This window comes from Asparagus officinalis, chromosome 2 (genome assembly GCF_001876935.1).
Source record: "Asparagus officinalis chromosome 2, Aspof.V1, whole genome shotgun sequence".
NCBI classification, from domain to species: domain Eukaryota; kingdom Viridiplantae; phylum Streptophyta; class Magnoliopsida; order Asparagales; family Asparagaceae; genus Asparagus; species Asparagus officinalis.
In genome coordinates, this window is record NC_033795.1 from 6,644,640 (window position 1) to 6,659,070 (window position 14,431).

At 37.4% G+C, this 14,431-nt stretch overlaps 1 protein-coding gene across 1 annotated transcript in view; it reads right to left on the reverse strand.

Annotated features, from left to right (window-relative positions):
• The window catches only part of LOC109830075 (PLASMODESMATA CALLOSE-BINDING PROTEIN 2-like), an 8,699-nt gene continuing 733 nt past the window's right edge, over positions 6,466–14,431 (reverse strand). The window contains exons 2-3 of the mRNA XM_020397227.1: positions 13,791–13,824; positions 6,466–6,861 (exon numbers count right to left, since the gene is read on the reverse strand). Of these exons, the coding sequence (XP_020252816.1) occupies positions 6,582–6,861; positions 13,791–13,824 (314 nt within the window). The 3' untranslated portion in view covers positions 6,466–6,581. The remainder of the gene's footprint in view (positions 6,862–13,790; positions 13,825–14,431) is intronic.

Sequence of the window (14,431 nt, forward strand, 5' to 3'; positions counted from 1 at the left end):
TTTATCTTGATGAACAATTCCAACTTTCTATTGTTTATCTTTTCTTAGTATTGTGGCATAGGTTTATGCTTGGTGAACCATTCTGATTGGAGTTTAAGAGGACCTAAAATTGTTGATTCCAAAATAAAAAATATATTTGCTTGGCCCTGTGCTTCATTCAGCTAACTACAGATTTTAGACTGTTTCTTTTTTATTTTATTATTTCATTTTATTCTGTTTCAAGTTGAGCGGAAAATAAAGCAAGGCTCTACAGGCCAACACAAGAAAACAGTAGATTTTGGATTTGGATTACCCTCGATTTCCAAATCCTGGACCCAAATCCAAGTCGCCCAAAATGCCTTTTAAGACATTCATCATTGGCATTTAGAAGAATTTTTCAAAACAGACCCACTTTAACTTTTTTTTCTTAAAACCGACCCGTTTTTTTTTTTATTTATCAAAACCGACTCGATTTTGTAATTAGCAGATTAATCACATTCCTAAACAGTCGGGGTTGGCAACCCCGACTATTTAGGACATTAATTTTTAGGGTTTAAGGCTTCTAATTAGGGTTTAACACCTTCCTAAATAGTCGGGGTTGCCAACCCCGACTGTTTAGGATGGTGATTAAGCTGTTAATTACAAAATCGGGTCGGTTTTGATAAATAAAAAAAAACGGGTCGGTTTTAAGAAAAAAAAGTTGAAGCGGGTCTGTTTTGAAAAATTCTTCTTGACATTTATCTACTCAGCCGAAGGACTCAACGATGATAAATCTTGATCATAGGCAGGTAATTAATTTGCATTATCCTTAGGCTTATACAGACGGGCTATCTAATGTTGATTAATTTTCCAGTAGAGCCTGCTAATGACACTTTTCACCAAGGTTTAATGGTTTTATGCCACTCGTTAAAAGTCTTGTTTTTTTTTTTGGTTGATCATCATAACCTTAGTGTATTGGTCTAGTCCAAGTGATCTAATGATGATCTGTTTTGTTTTATTTTATTTTTTGAATTTGACGAAGAAAGTATTCAATCGAATATTTGTTAATTTCTTTTCTAAGAGTGGCAAATATAAGTTTTTTTTTTTATGATACGTCAAATTGAGAACTTTCGTAGGATGCATGCATCTCGATGCTCACTAAATACTACAATTAGTAGTAACCAAGAAAATTGAGCAAAAGTTGAAGAGAGTGGATTCCATACTTTTTTAGTCGTGTATTGTAGAAGGAGCGCAGGATTACATTATTTCTATTCTATCGTCACGTTAGCATTCGATACAAAGTAATATACTGTGTTTACCACAACCCTATTGTAAATTTGTAATTAAGAAGGAGAAATGACTTCTACCGAGCTATTAGAGCTCTTTGCACAAAACACCTCAAATAAATATATTCAAGTAAATAAACGTATTTGCTGCACTATTTGACAAAATTCCCAATTAATAAGAATTATTATCTCGATTTCTAAAATAAATTCTCAGTGACATCGGATAACCGTGACGCGGATGACGGTCCGTCGTGTGCGGGGTTGTTTGCAAGTGTGTTTTAATTATGTTATACGTCTGTATCTTCGTATTATTTTCATTAATTAGATAGTTCTACTGTGATAAATTTCATATAACCCCTAAAACTTGGCCTATTTTGACGAAAGTCTCCTAAACGTATTAATTGTTATAATTATAATCTACTACAAACACCATATATCAAATAAAATACTTTAAATATGCCATGCAAATATTGTCAACATATTTTCCTAGCCCTTCTAGCTAGCTGCTCCAGGTTTGCTTGATCTTAAAATATTCTTTCATATTTTCCAACTAATATGGAGAACCTCGCAAAATGGACAAATAAAAGAAGTAAATTCCACCACTGTTGTAGGAGGGCATAAAATGGGGGATTTGGATCCTCTCCACTACAAAAAAGTAGTGGAGAGATCACTGCTTTTAATCTCAATCGTTGATTATTTAGTAGGCGGTTATGATACAATCTAAATCTTGTTGTGCCTCGAGAAACCAAAACAATCGCCGAGAAAAGATAAACCAAACAACCACAATAGCACAAACAATCATAAACACCAGTTTTTACGTGGTTCGGCAAGTTACCTACGTCCACGGGGCAAGGAGGGGGGAGTTTTCACTATTAGAAATCAAGAGGAACAAACTAGGGTTACAAATCTCTCATAAACCCTCAACTATCAACTCTCAATCTCTCCAATTGCTCCTAGAATAGAAGCCCAAAGAAAACTCTCTCAATCTGCTCAAATTCGTCCTTGCTCTTAACCCTAAAAAACACCCAAAGGGTATTTATACAAATCCAAAACGAAACGGGTCTGAAAAACAAACCCAACTGAAACCCGCAGCGTCGGTCGACCGGTACGGTCAACCGCGATCCATCTCGGTCGACCGGCCCGGTCGACCGCCCTCCATCCAGCGGCTTGCTCCAATGTCCAGAGAGTCGTCGGTCGACCGCGGCGGTCGACCGGCCCTGATCCAAATGCCCAGTAGCTTCTGTGCACGAATGCGGTCGACCGGACCGGTCGACCGCCAACCTGTTTGCCTCAAAATCTGAACCTGAGCTCATCTCTTCAAATCTAACACTTACCATACTCCCGTGTATTGCACTCATTCCTAATTTATACTAAAAGAAAAAATCACAACCATTAATTAGATAATCAATGGCCGTGATTATGTAGTGGTCCCTCCACTGTTTTTTTTTTGTAGTGGAGAGGATCCTAATCCTATTCTTTAACTTCACTAATTTTTTTCCTCTAATCATCACACTTTTAAATTTAGGTACTATTGGATGTAAACACTTAACACTTCATCCACATGTCATGCACATGCGCTATACTAGCTATAATGTTAAAAGGATGACTACGTGGCTTTATTTCTTAACTATGGCAAACCAAAACATAAAGGAAGATTGAGAGGTTTTAATACAGCTACCATGGTCTTGGTTCGATTCCACACTGCTGCATTATCAAATAAATAAATAATAACAACAATAATAACAATTAATAATTAGCAATTCATTTTTAAAGTGGGGGGAAATGTTTCCATATTTCCGACATTAATTTGATATTCATAGTTTATATACCTTTTTTTCCGAGAGGCAACTAGATAATACAAGTATAAGGGGGTGTTTGGTTGTATTGTTTTTGAGAAATGTTTTCTCAAAAGTACTGACGCATGACATTTATGTAATTAAGAGTTTTCTATACATTTCTATAAATTGTGTTTGGCTCCAAAAAAATTTACAGAAATGTTTTCTGTAAAGTGCCCAAAAGTACCAAATTTTATGGAAATTGATTTACTTCTAAAATGGGAGGAAATCTCTTGGAAATCTGACGCATTCATTATTTAAATAATAAAACTCATTAACTCTTTTCTACAAAGTTCTCATTTTTCTATAAAGTTGGTGGTGTTTGGTTACATTTCTATAAATTATAGGAAATGTTGCTATTTTCCCAAAAGTTATTTCTCATTTTCTTGTTTTGAACCAAACAAGCACAATACAAAAAATAAAAAAAATTGTACTTTTTTAACTTCTCAAAACTTTTCCTATAATTTTTTTAAGAAATACAAGGAAATCAAATTTGGGATGGAAAACATTTCCTATAATTTATAGAAATGTAACCAAACACCCCCAAATCTACAACAAACTTTATGGAAAAGAAACTTGAGCAGTTGAGCCGCAGCTAGAAGACATTCCCTATCCAAACATTTTCCCCGCTTGTGAGCTTGAAACGTTCGATAAAAAGATATTTACGGTTGAAAGGCTAGTTTTTGTTTAAGTATTGCTTGTATATTTAGCATATTGTACAGTGTTACTAAGAGCAGAAATAAGATGAGGCTGCAGGGCAATGAGTTTGAATAATGTGAGAAAACTTGAGGGCAAAGTTTTTTTTAAGAGAAATAAAACTATTTTAATCTTTTTCAACATTATAAATAGACTAAAATTAAGCTACATCGTCGAGCAAGGTGCATGTACGTGTATACAGCTCGATAGGATCTTTTCCAAAACGTTCCTGGGGGAATTGGTCAGAGGCTGTCAAGTGAGATTTTTTACTGCCACATCAGCACTCTATTTGTACAACCAAACAATGTAAACGCGTGAAAGTTAATGTAGCCTAATGGCTAAGGGAAATCAACACAACCAAACAGGCCCTTATACTTTCATTTGCTTATTGGATATGATTCCCAATCTTATCCATCAATTTCATAATTATGGCAGTTGTTTTTTTATGTAATTTCTGGTTACGTCTCTTTAGGGTCAATTATGAACTGTAGGTATTCATCCTAATTTCATGCTTATGTACAACTAATCATAACTTCTAGTTGCCTGTTGGACTCTAATATTCCCCCAATCCTCTGCTGATAGTTTTCATTTATTAATTCCTCTATTTATAAATATACCACACTTTTTGAAACCACTCCGTACAACAGAGAAATGGGTTCCCTTAATGAGTTACCAATTTTAGAGGGGAAAATGTTTAGATCAAAATTTTAAAAAGTTAAAAAAAAAAAGATTCCACAATTTTCTTCGTTATGTACGGAAGTAGGTTAGGTGAAATAGTATAGTTATCAATGCTCTTTCATTTACTCATTGGATAATATTGCATATCCTACCCAATAATTCCAATATTTAAGTTTGTCGATCTCTTGTCAGAGTGAACAATTCAAATTAGGTAGCTATGCTAATTTCATGATTCTCTTCGAGTAATATAATTTTGCTGTATAACACCGCAATATTCTGAACGTTGTTTAATTTTTTAGGGAGTAATATGCATGCGCATGTGATCGAGCGTTTGAGAAATCTTAAAATCGACAAACCTCCACAAGAAATAATCAAATCTACGAACTTCCATAATAAAAATAAAACGTGATATTCTCTCTTAAAAAAAAAGGGATACATTGACTTGTGTTGGCTCAAAGAAATGTGCATGTCATGATCTCAAAACTGACCTAACTATAGTTATTTACAAAATCCAAATTTAATTTTATTTATTCAAAGAACACCCGGTTTGAGCTTTTTATTGAGATAATTAACATCATCAAAATGCAATATTTGGTATAAAAAAAATTAGGCCCCTTTAGCAAAAGATTGAGGAGAATGATTAACATAATTAGCCCATTAAATAATCTGAGGGATTAAATTATTAACCTGCTATATAAGTTTTATTTTAGTCATTGTGACAGTTTTATGTTTGGGAATAACAACTTTTAGGGAGACAATCGGCTCCCCTCTATTTAGAAGGTGCCTCCAGTAGCAAAAGAGCTTCCCTCATGCACAGTGCTGCGGTTGAGCTTGGACTCAAACAGTGGGCTAAACATGGTCTTGAGGATAATGTTGGAGATAATTTTCCTAGTTAATCCTGGTGCTTCCAGGTGGTGGCTTCTTCAGAACTTTAGCTCTTGGTTTTTTTTGGTTTGATCTTTTGTAATAACTTAACTATACCCCCATCTCTCCCCCTATTGCAGTTTTCAGTTTGTTTCGCTTTCTCACAGGGAAGTTAGGAGTCAGTGTAGAAATTATCTAGTTGGTGACGACAAGGTCCGCTCCCAACCGATAATTCCTTCTCCTGACTCCTTTTCTTCCTCTTTATGTTTTTATTTGTATATATTTACCATAGTTTTGGATTTACAGTTATATAAATATATGCGCAGGGGTTCTCACCCTGCTTCTTCCTTTCAAAAAAATCCTTTCAAATAGGAGTATTAGTAAACCCCTTATTTTGAGGGGTTAACTCATTTTGATCCCTCTAGAAGGGTTAGCTTAACTCTTTCATATTTTTTGCATTTGACAAATTACGAAGGGTTAACTCACTTTAACAATTGTATTAATTTTGTATGTTTGGTAGGTTTAAGAAGGGGTTAAGTCCACCTCACTTAACCGTTAGCCAAAAAACATCTAAATAACTAAATAGATCCAATGGATATCCTACTGCTTGGAAATATATAGTATGGTCTGCCACATTGGTTTAATCTACAAGGGTATAGACAGTGAGATTTTGAAAGGAAAAAAAAAGCATATTTTGGATCTAGATTCTTAACAATCTTAATTGATGATTGTAGAGAATGTCTATAATTTGTTAGGTGGACTAATTCTAGTGAATCCCACAATTAAAAATATTTATGTATTAATTAATTAATTAATATCATTCATGGGTCCACTAAATGAGAAATTTTAATTAGCGAGTTGTAGAGATTTTCTGTAATTAAGGATGTAGAAGATCTCTACCCATATATAACCCATACATGGGATGCTAATGCAAAAGAATACATTGCATCCCAAATGGAAACTATATTCTAAGAGATGCTTCACACGTAATATGATGAATTATTTTAGAGAAGAATAACGATCATAACTCATCCATGTAAATCTATCAAATATCTGTAACAAAGAACAAAGATTACAAAAATATGATAAAGTTGACCAGAAACATACTTGTTTTCTCATGATTCTGCACTTGCAAAAGCCAGAGATGCACCAAAAGCGTAAAACTCATAACTTCTATGTCCTTTGAGTACCCACTAATTCTTTTTTTTGATAAATAACAGCATCAAGACTACCACAAAACTTTGGTATCTAAGTCTGCTCACGCCTACCGTAGGAGCAATAACAAAAAATGAAAGCAGGTAAAGAGTAGGAGAGGAAGCGGAACGGAACAGGCACCGGATATGTCATCGGTATTAGGCAATGTTGGGCTAAAGCCCGAGTTGAATCCAGTGTTAGGAGTTAGCCCGTTTCCTGGAGTAAGACCGCCAACCGGAGTTAGCCCACCGATACCAGTGCCAGTCGTGTCGCCGCCAATGCCTGATGAGTTCGGAGTGTTTGTGTTGGGAGAGGTTGATGTTGTCGGAGTTCTGGGGCCTCCTGCCGAGCTGAAATGTGACATGTCGTATTATCAGACAGGTATATACACAATATAGCTTGTATACGTATATATATGTACTATAACCATATATATACATTTGCACATAGATAACTGCCACAAAAAATACATACACATACGGGTGCAAACAGATCAGATATGGATCGGATATGGTACTTACCATATCTGTATTTGCTTACTAATTACAAATATAGATGTGAATAACATTGTCTATATATAGGACTAGCTGATAGTCCAAATCCCAGAATCGAACACCGATACAATGATATAAAGAAAAACACGTATGGATATAAACTGGATATGAGGAAAATGATAGGATTAGAAAATAAACAGGTCACGCGACAGAAAGCTGTTTAAATAAAATTAAATTCTCTCCAACAATGTGTTCGACAGATATAAAAATGTTTACATCTCTAGGTTATCAAATACTAATTAAATCCACTAACTGTAACTTCAAAGTTCTTCAGGACAGGAAGATATTTTGGTTTATCAGTTTCTGCATCCATATCGTACCGGGTATAGATATTTGAATTCATATTCACATCCTATTGGAGACAGATTTGGATATATCCACAAATACCCATATTAATACTTAAACCGAAGAAAGCATAGATTCAACCGATGCATACACAAAAGATCCATTCAAGCTCCAAATACTAGCTCGAAAGCTCGACAGTCATCACACTTTGCTATGAGCTCTTAATAAAAGCACTTCTGTACCTCAAAGTTTCTGTGTGCAGCTTGTGAAGTTTAGCTACCTACTTTCAGTGTAAAGTAATTTTTTATTTAATAAGCATGAAACCTGATATTCAACATATCAACTTTTACCTACCAATGTGTAACTGCAGGTGTGGAAATAGGTGTTGTAATTTCCATTTTTTTTTTGTGATTGTGCTGAGATAACTTACTCTTAAGTTCTATTCAAACCATAAGTTAGTTAAACCCCATAAAGAAGGGTAATTCCAACAAAATGATTATTTCTATTTCAACTTTACAGGGTACATCTGTACAGAGCTTCATCACATAAATAAGATCCTGATTATAACACATCTATCCACACATGTTGTCACTAATGTCTTCATGCATATATCACTAATGCCTATCAGTATAGTCATTGTCAGCAATCAGCCGCCCATGTGAATCCACTAAGCCCACAATTGTTGACAATTATAAAAGAAAACAAAAGGAGTGAGACCCACCTCAAATTATCACACCGAAAGCAGCCGTGAAGTTTGAAGATTTTAGAAATGCACAGTAAAATATTAATATTTTATTGTGCATAGTGTTTTTCTAAAAACTATAAATAGGCTCCAAATCCTTAAATATTAATATTTTATTGTGCATAGTGTTTTTCTAAAAACTATAAATAGGCTCCAAATCCTTAAGGAAAAAACTCATCCCAGAAACAACTTCTTATATAGAAGAGTGAGAGAGAACAATAGAGAGAGTTTCTCCTTAAAAAGAGAGAGAGTTTGTAACTCCAGAGTTTTTCTCCTTATAGTGGATTCTTCTATCCTTGCCCGTGGACGTAGGCAATCAAGTGCCGAACCACGTAAATCTGTGTGTCCAACTTTTTTTTATCTCTACTTTTGCTCTACTATTGCTGCGACCCTGCTCTATTAGGCCCCGGGTTTGTCCCAACAAGTGGTATCAGAGCCAACTTAGGGTACTTGTATATATCTACTTATCGTATGCTCTGTGACTGCCACCAAAGGTGGATCCTCCACATCAGAAAATAAGTTAGGTTATCATTTACCCTTCGGAGGTGACGGGGACTATTCACGAGTACGACACTGTTCACAAATACGATACTATTCACGGATACAGTTACTGTTCATAAATACAGTAATATTTACGTGAAATAATAAGAAGTTACTGTTCGTGATAGAAGCAATGGCGGCGAAGTTCAAGATCGAGAAATTCGACGGGAGTAATTTCTCACTGTGGAAGTTAAAGATAAAGGCTATCTTAAAAAAAGATAATTGCCTGACGGCCATCAGTGCAAGGCCGGACGACATCACAGATGATAAGAAGTGGAACGAGATGGACGAAAATGCTATTGTAAATCTCCATCTGGCATTAGCAGACGGGGTACTGTCAAGCATAGAGGAGAAGAAGACAGCAAATGAGATCTGGGATACTCTAACAAAGCTATATGAGGCGAAATCCATGCACAATAAAATCTTCTTAAAAAGGAGACTTTACACTCTGAGGATGGCGGAATCTACATCGATGACCGACCACATCAATACCCTAAACACACTGTTCTCCCAACTCACAACGTTGGGATATACAGTTGGTGCGAATGAACGTGCAGAACTTCTACTTCAGAGTCTACCTAACTCGTATGATCAACTCATCATCAACCTGACGAACAACGTCCTCACAGACAATCTAGTCTTCAACGATGTTGCAGCCGCTGTTCTGGAGGAAGAAAATCGGTGCAAGAACAAGGAAGACAGGCAGACAAGTTCGCAGCAAGCAGAGGCCTTGTCGGTGATGAGAGGAAGATCAACAGAACGTGGCTCCAGTGGGAGTCATGCCCATGGTAGATCGAAATCACGAAGTAAGAAGAATATCAAATGCTACAACTGTGGCAAAAGAGGGCACGTCAAATCGGAGTGTTGGCACAACAAGAAGAGTGAAGATAAAAAGTCTTCAGAGCCATCAACATCTCAAGGATGCGTTGTCAGCACTTCAGAGGATGGTAAAATTCTATTCAGTGGAGCAACCACTGTTGATGAAGGCAGAAAGAAATTTGCTGATGTCTGGCTTCTAGATTCAGCAGCCTCTTGGCACATGACCTCTCGGAGAGATTGGTTTCGCAAATATGAACCTATCTCAGGAGGATCTGTATTCATGGGGAATGATCATGCCTTAGAGATTTGTGGTATTGGTACTATCAAAATCAAAATGTTTGATGGTATAATACGCACCATTCAAGATGTGCGACATGTGAAGGGCTTGAAGAAGAATCTATTGTCTTTGGGACAATTAGATGAGCTCGGGTGCAAGACTCATATAGAAAATGGAGTCATGAAGATTGTTAGAGGGGCGCTTGTGGTGATAAAAGGAGAAAAGATAGCTGCAAATCTGTACATGCTCAAGGGAGAGACTCTGCAGGAAGCTGATTCATGTGTGGCATCAACCAGCCGTGGAGAAGAACAAACCATGATGTGGCATCGCAAGCTAGGCCACATGTCAGAACGAGGCTTGAAGGTTCTCTCCGATCAGAAACTGCTTCCTGGACTTAATTCGGTAGCTCTTCCATTCTGCGAGCATTGTGTTACAAGCAAGCAACATCGACTGAAGTTCAACACATCGAGTTCTAGAAGCAAGGCTATTCTGGAACTGGTTCATTCTGATGTATGGCAAGCACCAGTTACATCCTTAGGAGGAGCAAAGTACTTTGTGTCCTTTATTGATGATTACTCCAGGAGATGTTGGGTGTATCCTATCAAGAAGAAGGCGGATGTGTTCTCAGTCTTTAAAGCCTACAAAGCGCGGGTCGAGCTTGAATCTGAGAAGAAGATCAAGTGCTTGAGGTCAGATAATGGAGGAGAATACACAGACGGTGAATTCCTAGCATTCTGCAAGCATGAAGGCATCAAAAGACAATTCAGTACGGCTTATACTCCTCAACAAAATGGAGTGGCGGAGCGGATGAACAGAACTCTGTTGGAAAGAACAAGAGCTATGTTGGCTACTGCAAATCTGGAAAAAGTCTTTTGGGCGGAAGCAGTAAAAACCGCCTGTTATGTGATAAATCGATCTCCATCAACTGTAATACAATTGAAGACGCCGATGGAGATGTGGACTGGCAAACCAGCTGACTATTTCAACCTTCATATATTTGGAAGTCCAGTGTACGTAATGTACAATGCCTAAGAAATTACAAAGCTGGATTCAAAATCCAGAAAATGCATATTCTTGGGGTATGCTGATGGAGTAAAAGAGTATCGCCTGTGGGATCCCACTGCCCACAAAGTTATCATCAGCAGAGATGTTATCTTTGTAGAGAACCAACTACAAAGTGAAGAGAAAGAAAGCAGTTCGAGGAAGGACTCAGAGACTGTAGCTGTTCAGGTAGAAGATAATCTGAATTCTTCTGAAGCGACACCGGAGCATGATGTACAAGAACCAGTCGAGGCCGATGCTCCAGAAGTTCGAAGGTCAACTCGTGAGAGAAGACCACCGACTTGGCACTCGGAATATATTACGGAGAGTAATGTTGCATACTGTCTTCTAACAGAAGATGGAGAGCCATTAACTTTTCATGAAGTTATAAATGGCACAGATGCATCTTTGTGGATAGCAGCAATGTAGGAAGAAATTAAAGCTCTCCATAAGAACAAGACTTGTGAACTTGTGTCACTGCCACAAGGAAGAAAGACCATTGGAAACAAATGGGTCTATAAGATCAAACGAAATGGTGATGATCAAGTGGAGCGATATCGTGCTAGATTGGTGGTAAAATGATATGCTCAGAAAGAAGGTATTGATTTTAATGAAATATTTTTTCCTGTAGTTCGACTAACAACAGTCCGAATAGTCCTGGCTATGAGCGCTATATTTGACTTACATCTAGAGCAGCTAGATGTGAAAACAGCATTTCTTCATGGAGATCTTGAAGAAGAAATTTACATGCTCCAACCAGAAGGTTTTGAAGAAAAAGAAAAAGAGAACTTGGTTTGCAGATTGAACAAATCTCTGTACGGTCTAAAACAGGCGCCGATGTGTTGGTACAAGAGATTTGATTCATTCATCATGAGCCTTGGATACAACAGACTTAATTCAGACCCTTGTGCATATTTCAAGAGGTTTGGTGAAAATAACTTTGTTATCTTATTGTTATATGTTGACGACATATTGGTTGCAGGCCCCAACAAAGATCGTATCCAAGAATTAAAGGCTCAGTTGGCTAGAGAATTTGAAATGAAGGATTTAGGATCTGCAAACAAGATTCTAGGGATGCAAATTTACCGAGACAGAATTAGGATCTGCAAACAAGATTCTAGGGATGCAAATTTACCGAGACAGAATTAATAGGAAGATTTGGCTTTCTCAGAAGAACTATTTGAAGAAAATCTTGCGACGCTTTAACATGCAAGATTGTAAGTCAATTTCTACCCCACTTCCTGTTAATTTCAAGTTATCCTCCAGTATGAGTCCTAGCAGTGAAGAAGAGAGGATGGAGATGTCTCGAGTACCGTATGCATCAGCAGTGGGAAGCTTAATGTTCGCGATGATTTGTACAAGACTAGACATTGCACAAACAGTGGGAGTGATTAGTCGATACATGGCGAATCCTGGTAAAGAGCATTGGAATGCTGTAAAGAGGATTCTAAGATACATTCAAGGAACCTCTAATGTTGCATTATGTTATGGAGGATCTGATTTTATTGTCAGTGGATATGTTGATTCTGATTATGCAGGTGATCGTGATAATAGCAAATCCACCACAGGTTATGTGTTTGCACTTGCTGGCGGAGCTGTAAGCTGGGTTTCAAAACTGCAGTCAGTTGTGGCTACTTCAACAACAGAAGCAGAGTATGTAGCAGCTACACAAGCTAGTAAAGAAGCGATGTGGTTGAAGATGGTGCTGGAGAAACTCGGCTATGAACAAAAGAAGATTTCTCTATTTTGTGACAGTCAGAGTGCTTTGCATTTGGCAAGAAATCCAGCCTTTCATTCAAAGACCAAGCACATTCGAGTTCAATACCACTTCGTTCGTGAGAAAGTGGAAGAAGGAACAGTGGATATACAGAAAATTCACACCAAGGACAACCTAGCAGATTTTTTAACAAAAGCAGTCAATACTGACAAATTCATTTGGTGTAGATCCTCTTGTGGTCTGATGGAGACGTAAGCAACATAAAGATGGCAAGATAGAAAGAATGATGTGAAGATATGATTGATACTCAACCAAATCTTCAAGTGGGAGATTGTCAGCAATCAGCCGCCCATATGAATCCACTAAGCCCACAATTGTTAACAATTATAAAAGAAAACAGAAGGAGTGGGACCCACCTCAAATTATCACACCGAAAGCAGCCGTGAAGTTTGAAGATTTTAGAAATGCACAGTAAAATATTAATATTTTATTGTGTATAGTGTTTTTTTAAAAACTATAAATAGGCTCCAAATCCTTAAGGAAAAACTCATCCCAGAAACAACTTCTTATATAGAAGAGTGAGAGAGAACAATAGAGAGAGTTTCTCCTTGAAAAGAGAGAGAGTTTGTAACTCCAGAGTTTTTCTTCTTATAGTAGATTCTTCTATCTTTGCCCGTGGACGTAGGCAATCAAGTGCCGAACCACGTAAATCTGTGTGTCCAACTTTTTTTATCTCTACTTTTGCTCTACTATTGCTGCGATCCTGCTCTATTAGGCCCCGGGTTTGTCCCAACAGTCATTACACTAATAGTGAGTAACATTGATAGACATGCATGTTACTTCCCTGAAAGTCATTGCTCTGATATGCCAAATGCCATCCTCTCCTTCTTCCCTAAAAGATATTCAATAGAGGGGCCCCCCCCCACAGGACGGTTACCCCCCTAGTTCCACCAAGGAGGTGGAATCATAAATCCTAAAAGGAATATTTGATTAATCTTTTTTTTCAAATCAATACTTAAATTCCAACATACCAACTCTCAATATTTGTACCCTTTTGGCAAGAAGCAAGCCACAACTGTTGGCTGACTTGGGTTACCAAACCAGATCTAGGTAACACATCTTTTAATGCATTTCATTCGTGACGCGAAATCCCAATGTCATCGTAAACATATTTATTATATTATGTGAATATTTGTACACCATCTCCAATAGCATAGTAACATGCCCAGATGCAGAGAAACACTTCAAGACTTGGATCAAGCACAAATTAGAACAGTTTCAATAAAAGCAAAAGAGAGACGTACCTTGCTGATGAAGGGAAAGTGCAAGCTCCATAACCTACGAAAAAAGAATCAATATGCATTTAACCCCTTTTGCAAACATAGGTTAAAGCAAAAACTTGACCCCAATATGCAAATAATATCCAAAATTACAGAATTTTGTATACATCTAAAACCGGTAAGTAAACACCCACTCCGTCAACATAATAGATTTTTTACATAATAACCCCTCAAAATAGGCATTCTGGCATTGAAGAGGACCAGACTGATGATCTCTCTTTTTGACTGTAGGGTCACTGTCAGCTGATACTTTGGATTTGATATTGACTATGCACCAACACAAAGTTGCAAATGCACACAAACGGAAACAAAAATTGCACAGGGGCATCTAAAGAACCATTTCAAGGGACTCCAAAGTTGAGTTATAAAGTGCAATATTTTTTGCAAGCAAGCAAAAAAAAAAAGTTTTGGGCTTTCCCGAAATTAGTCACGGGGAATATCTCGGACAAGGTAGCGGGAATGCCGCCCATGGCCCAAGAAGGGCGCAAACTTTCCAGCGCTGGAAACTCGCTCTCCGAGGCCCGTAGCCTTAAATTTCGTGCACGGCCCAAAATAATTTGTTCTTACAACTTTAGATCCATTCTCACTGCAAAAAGAACTCCGTC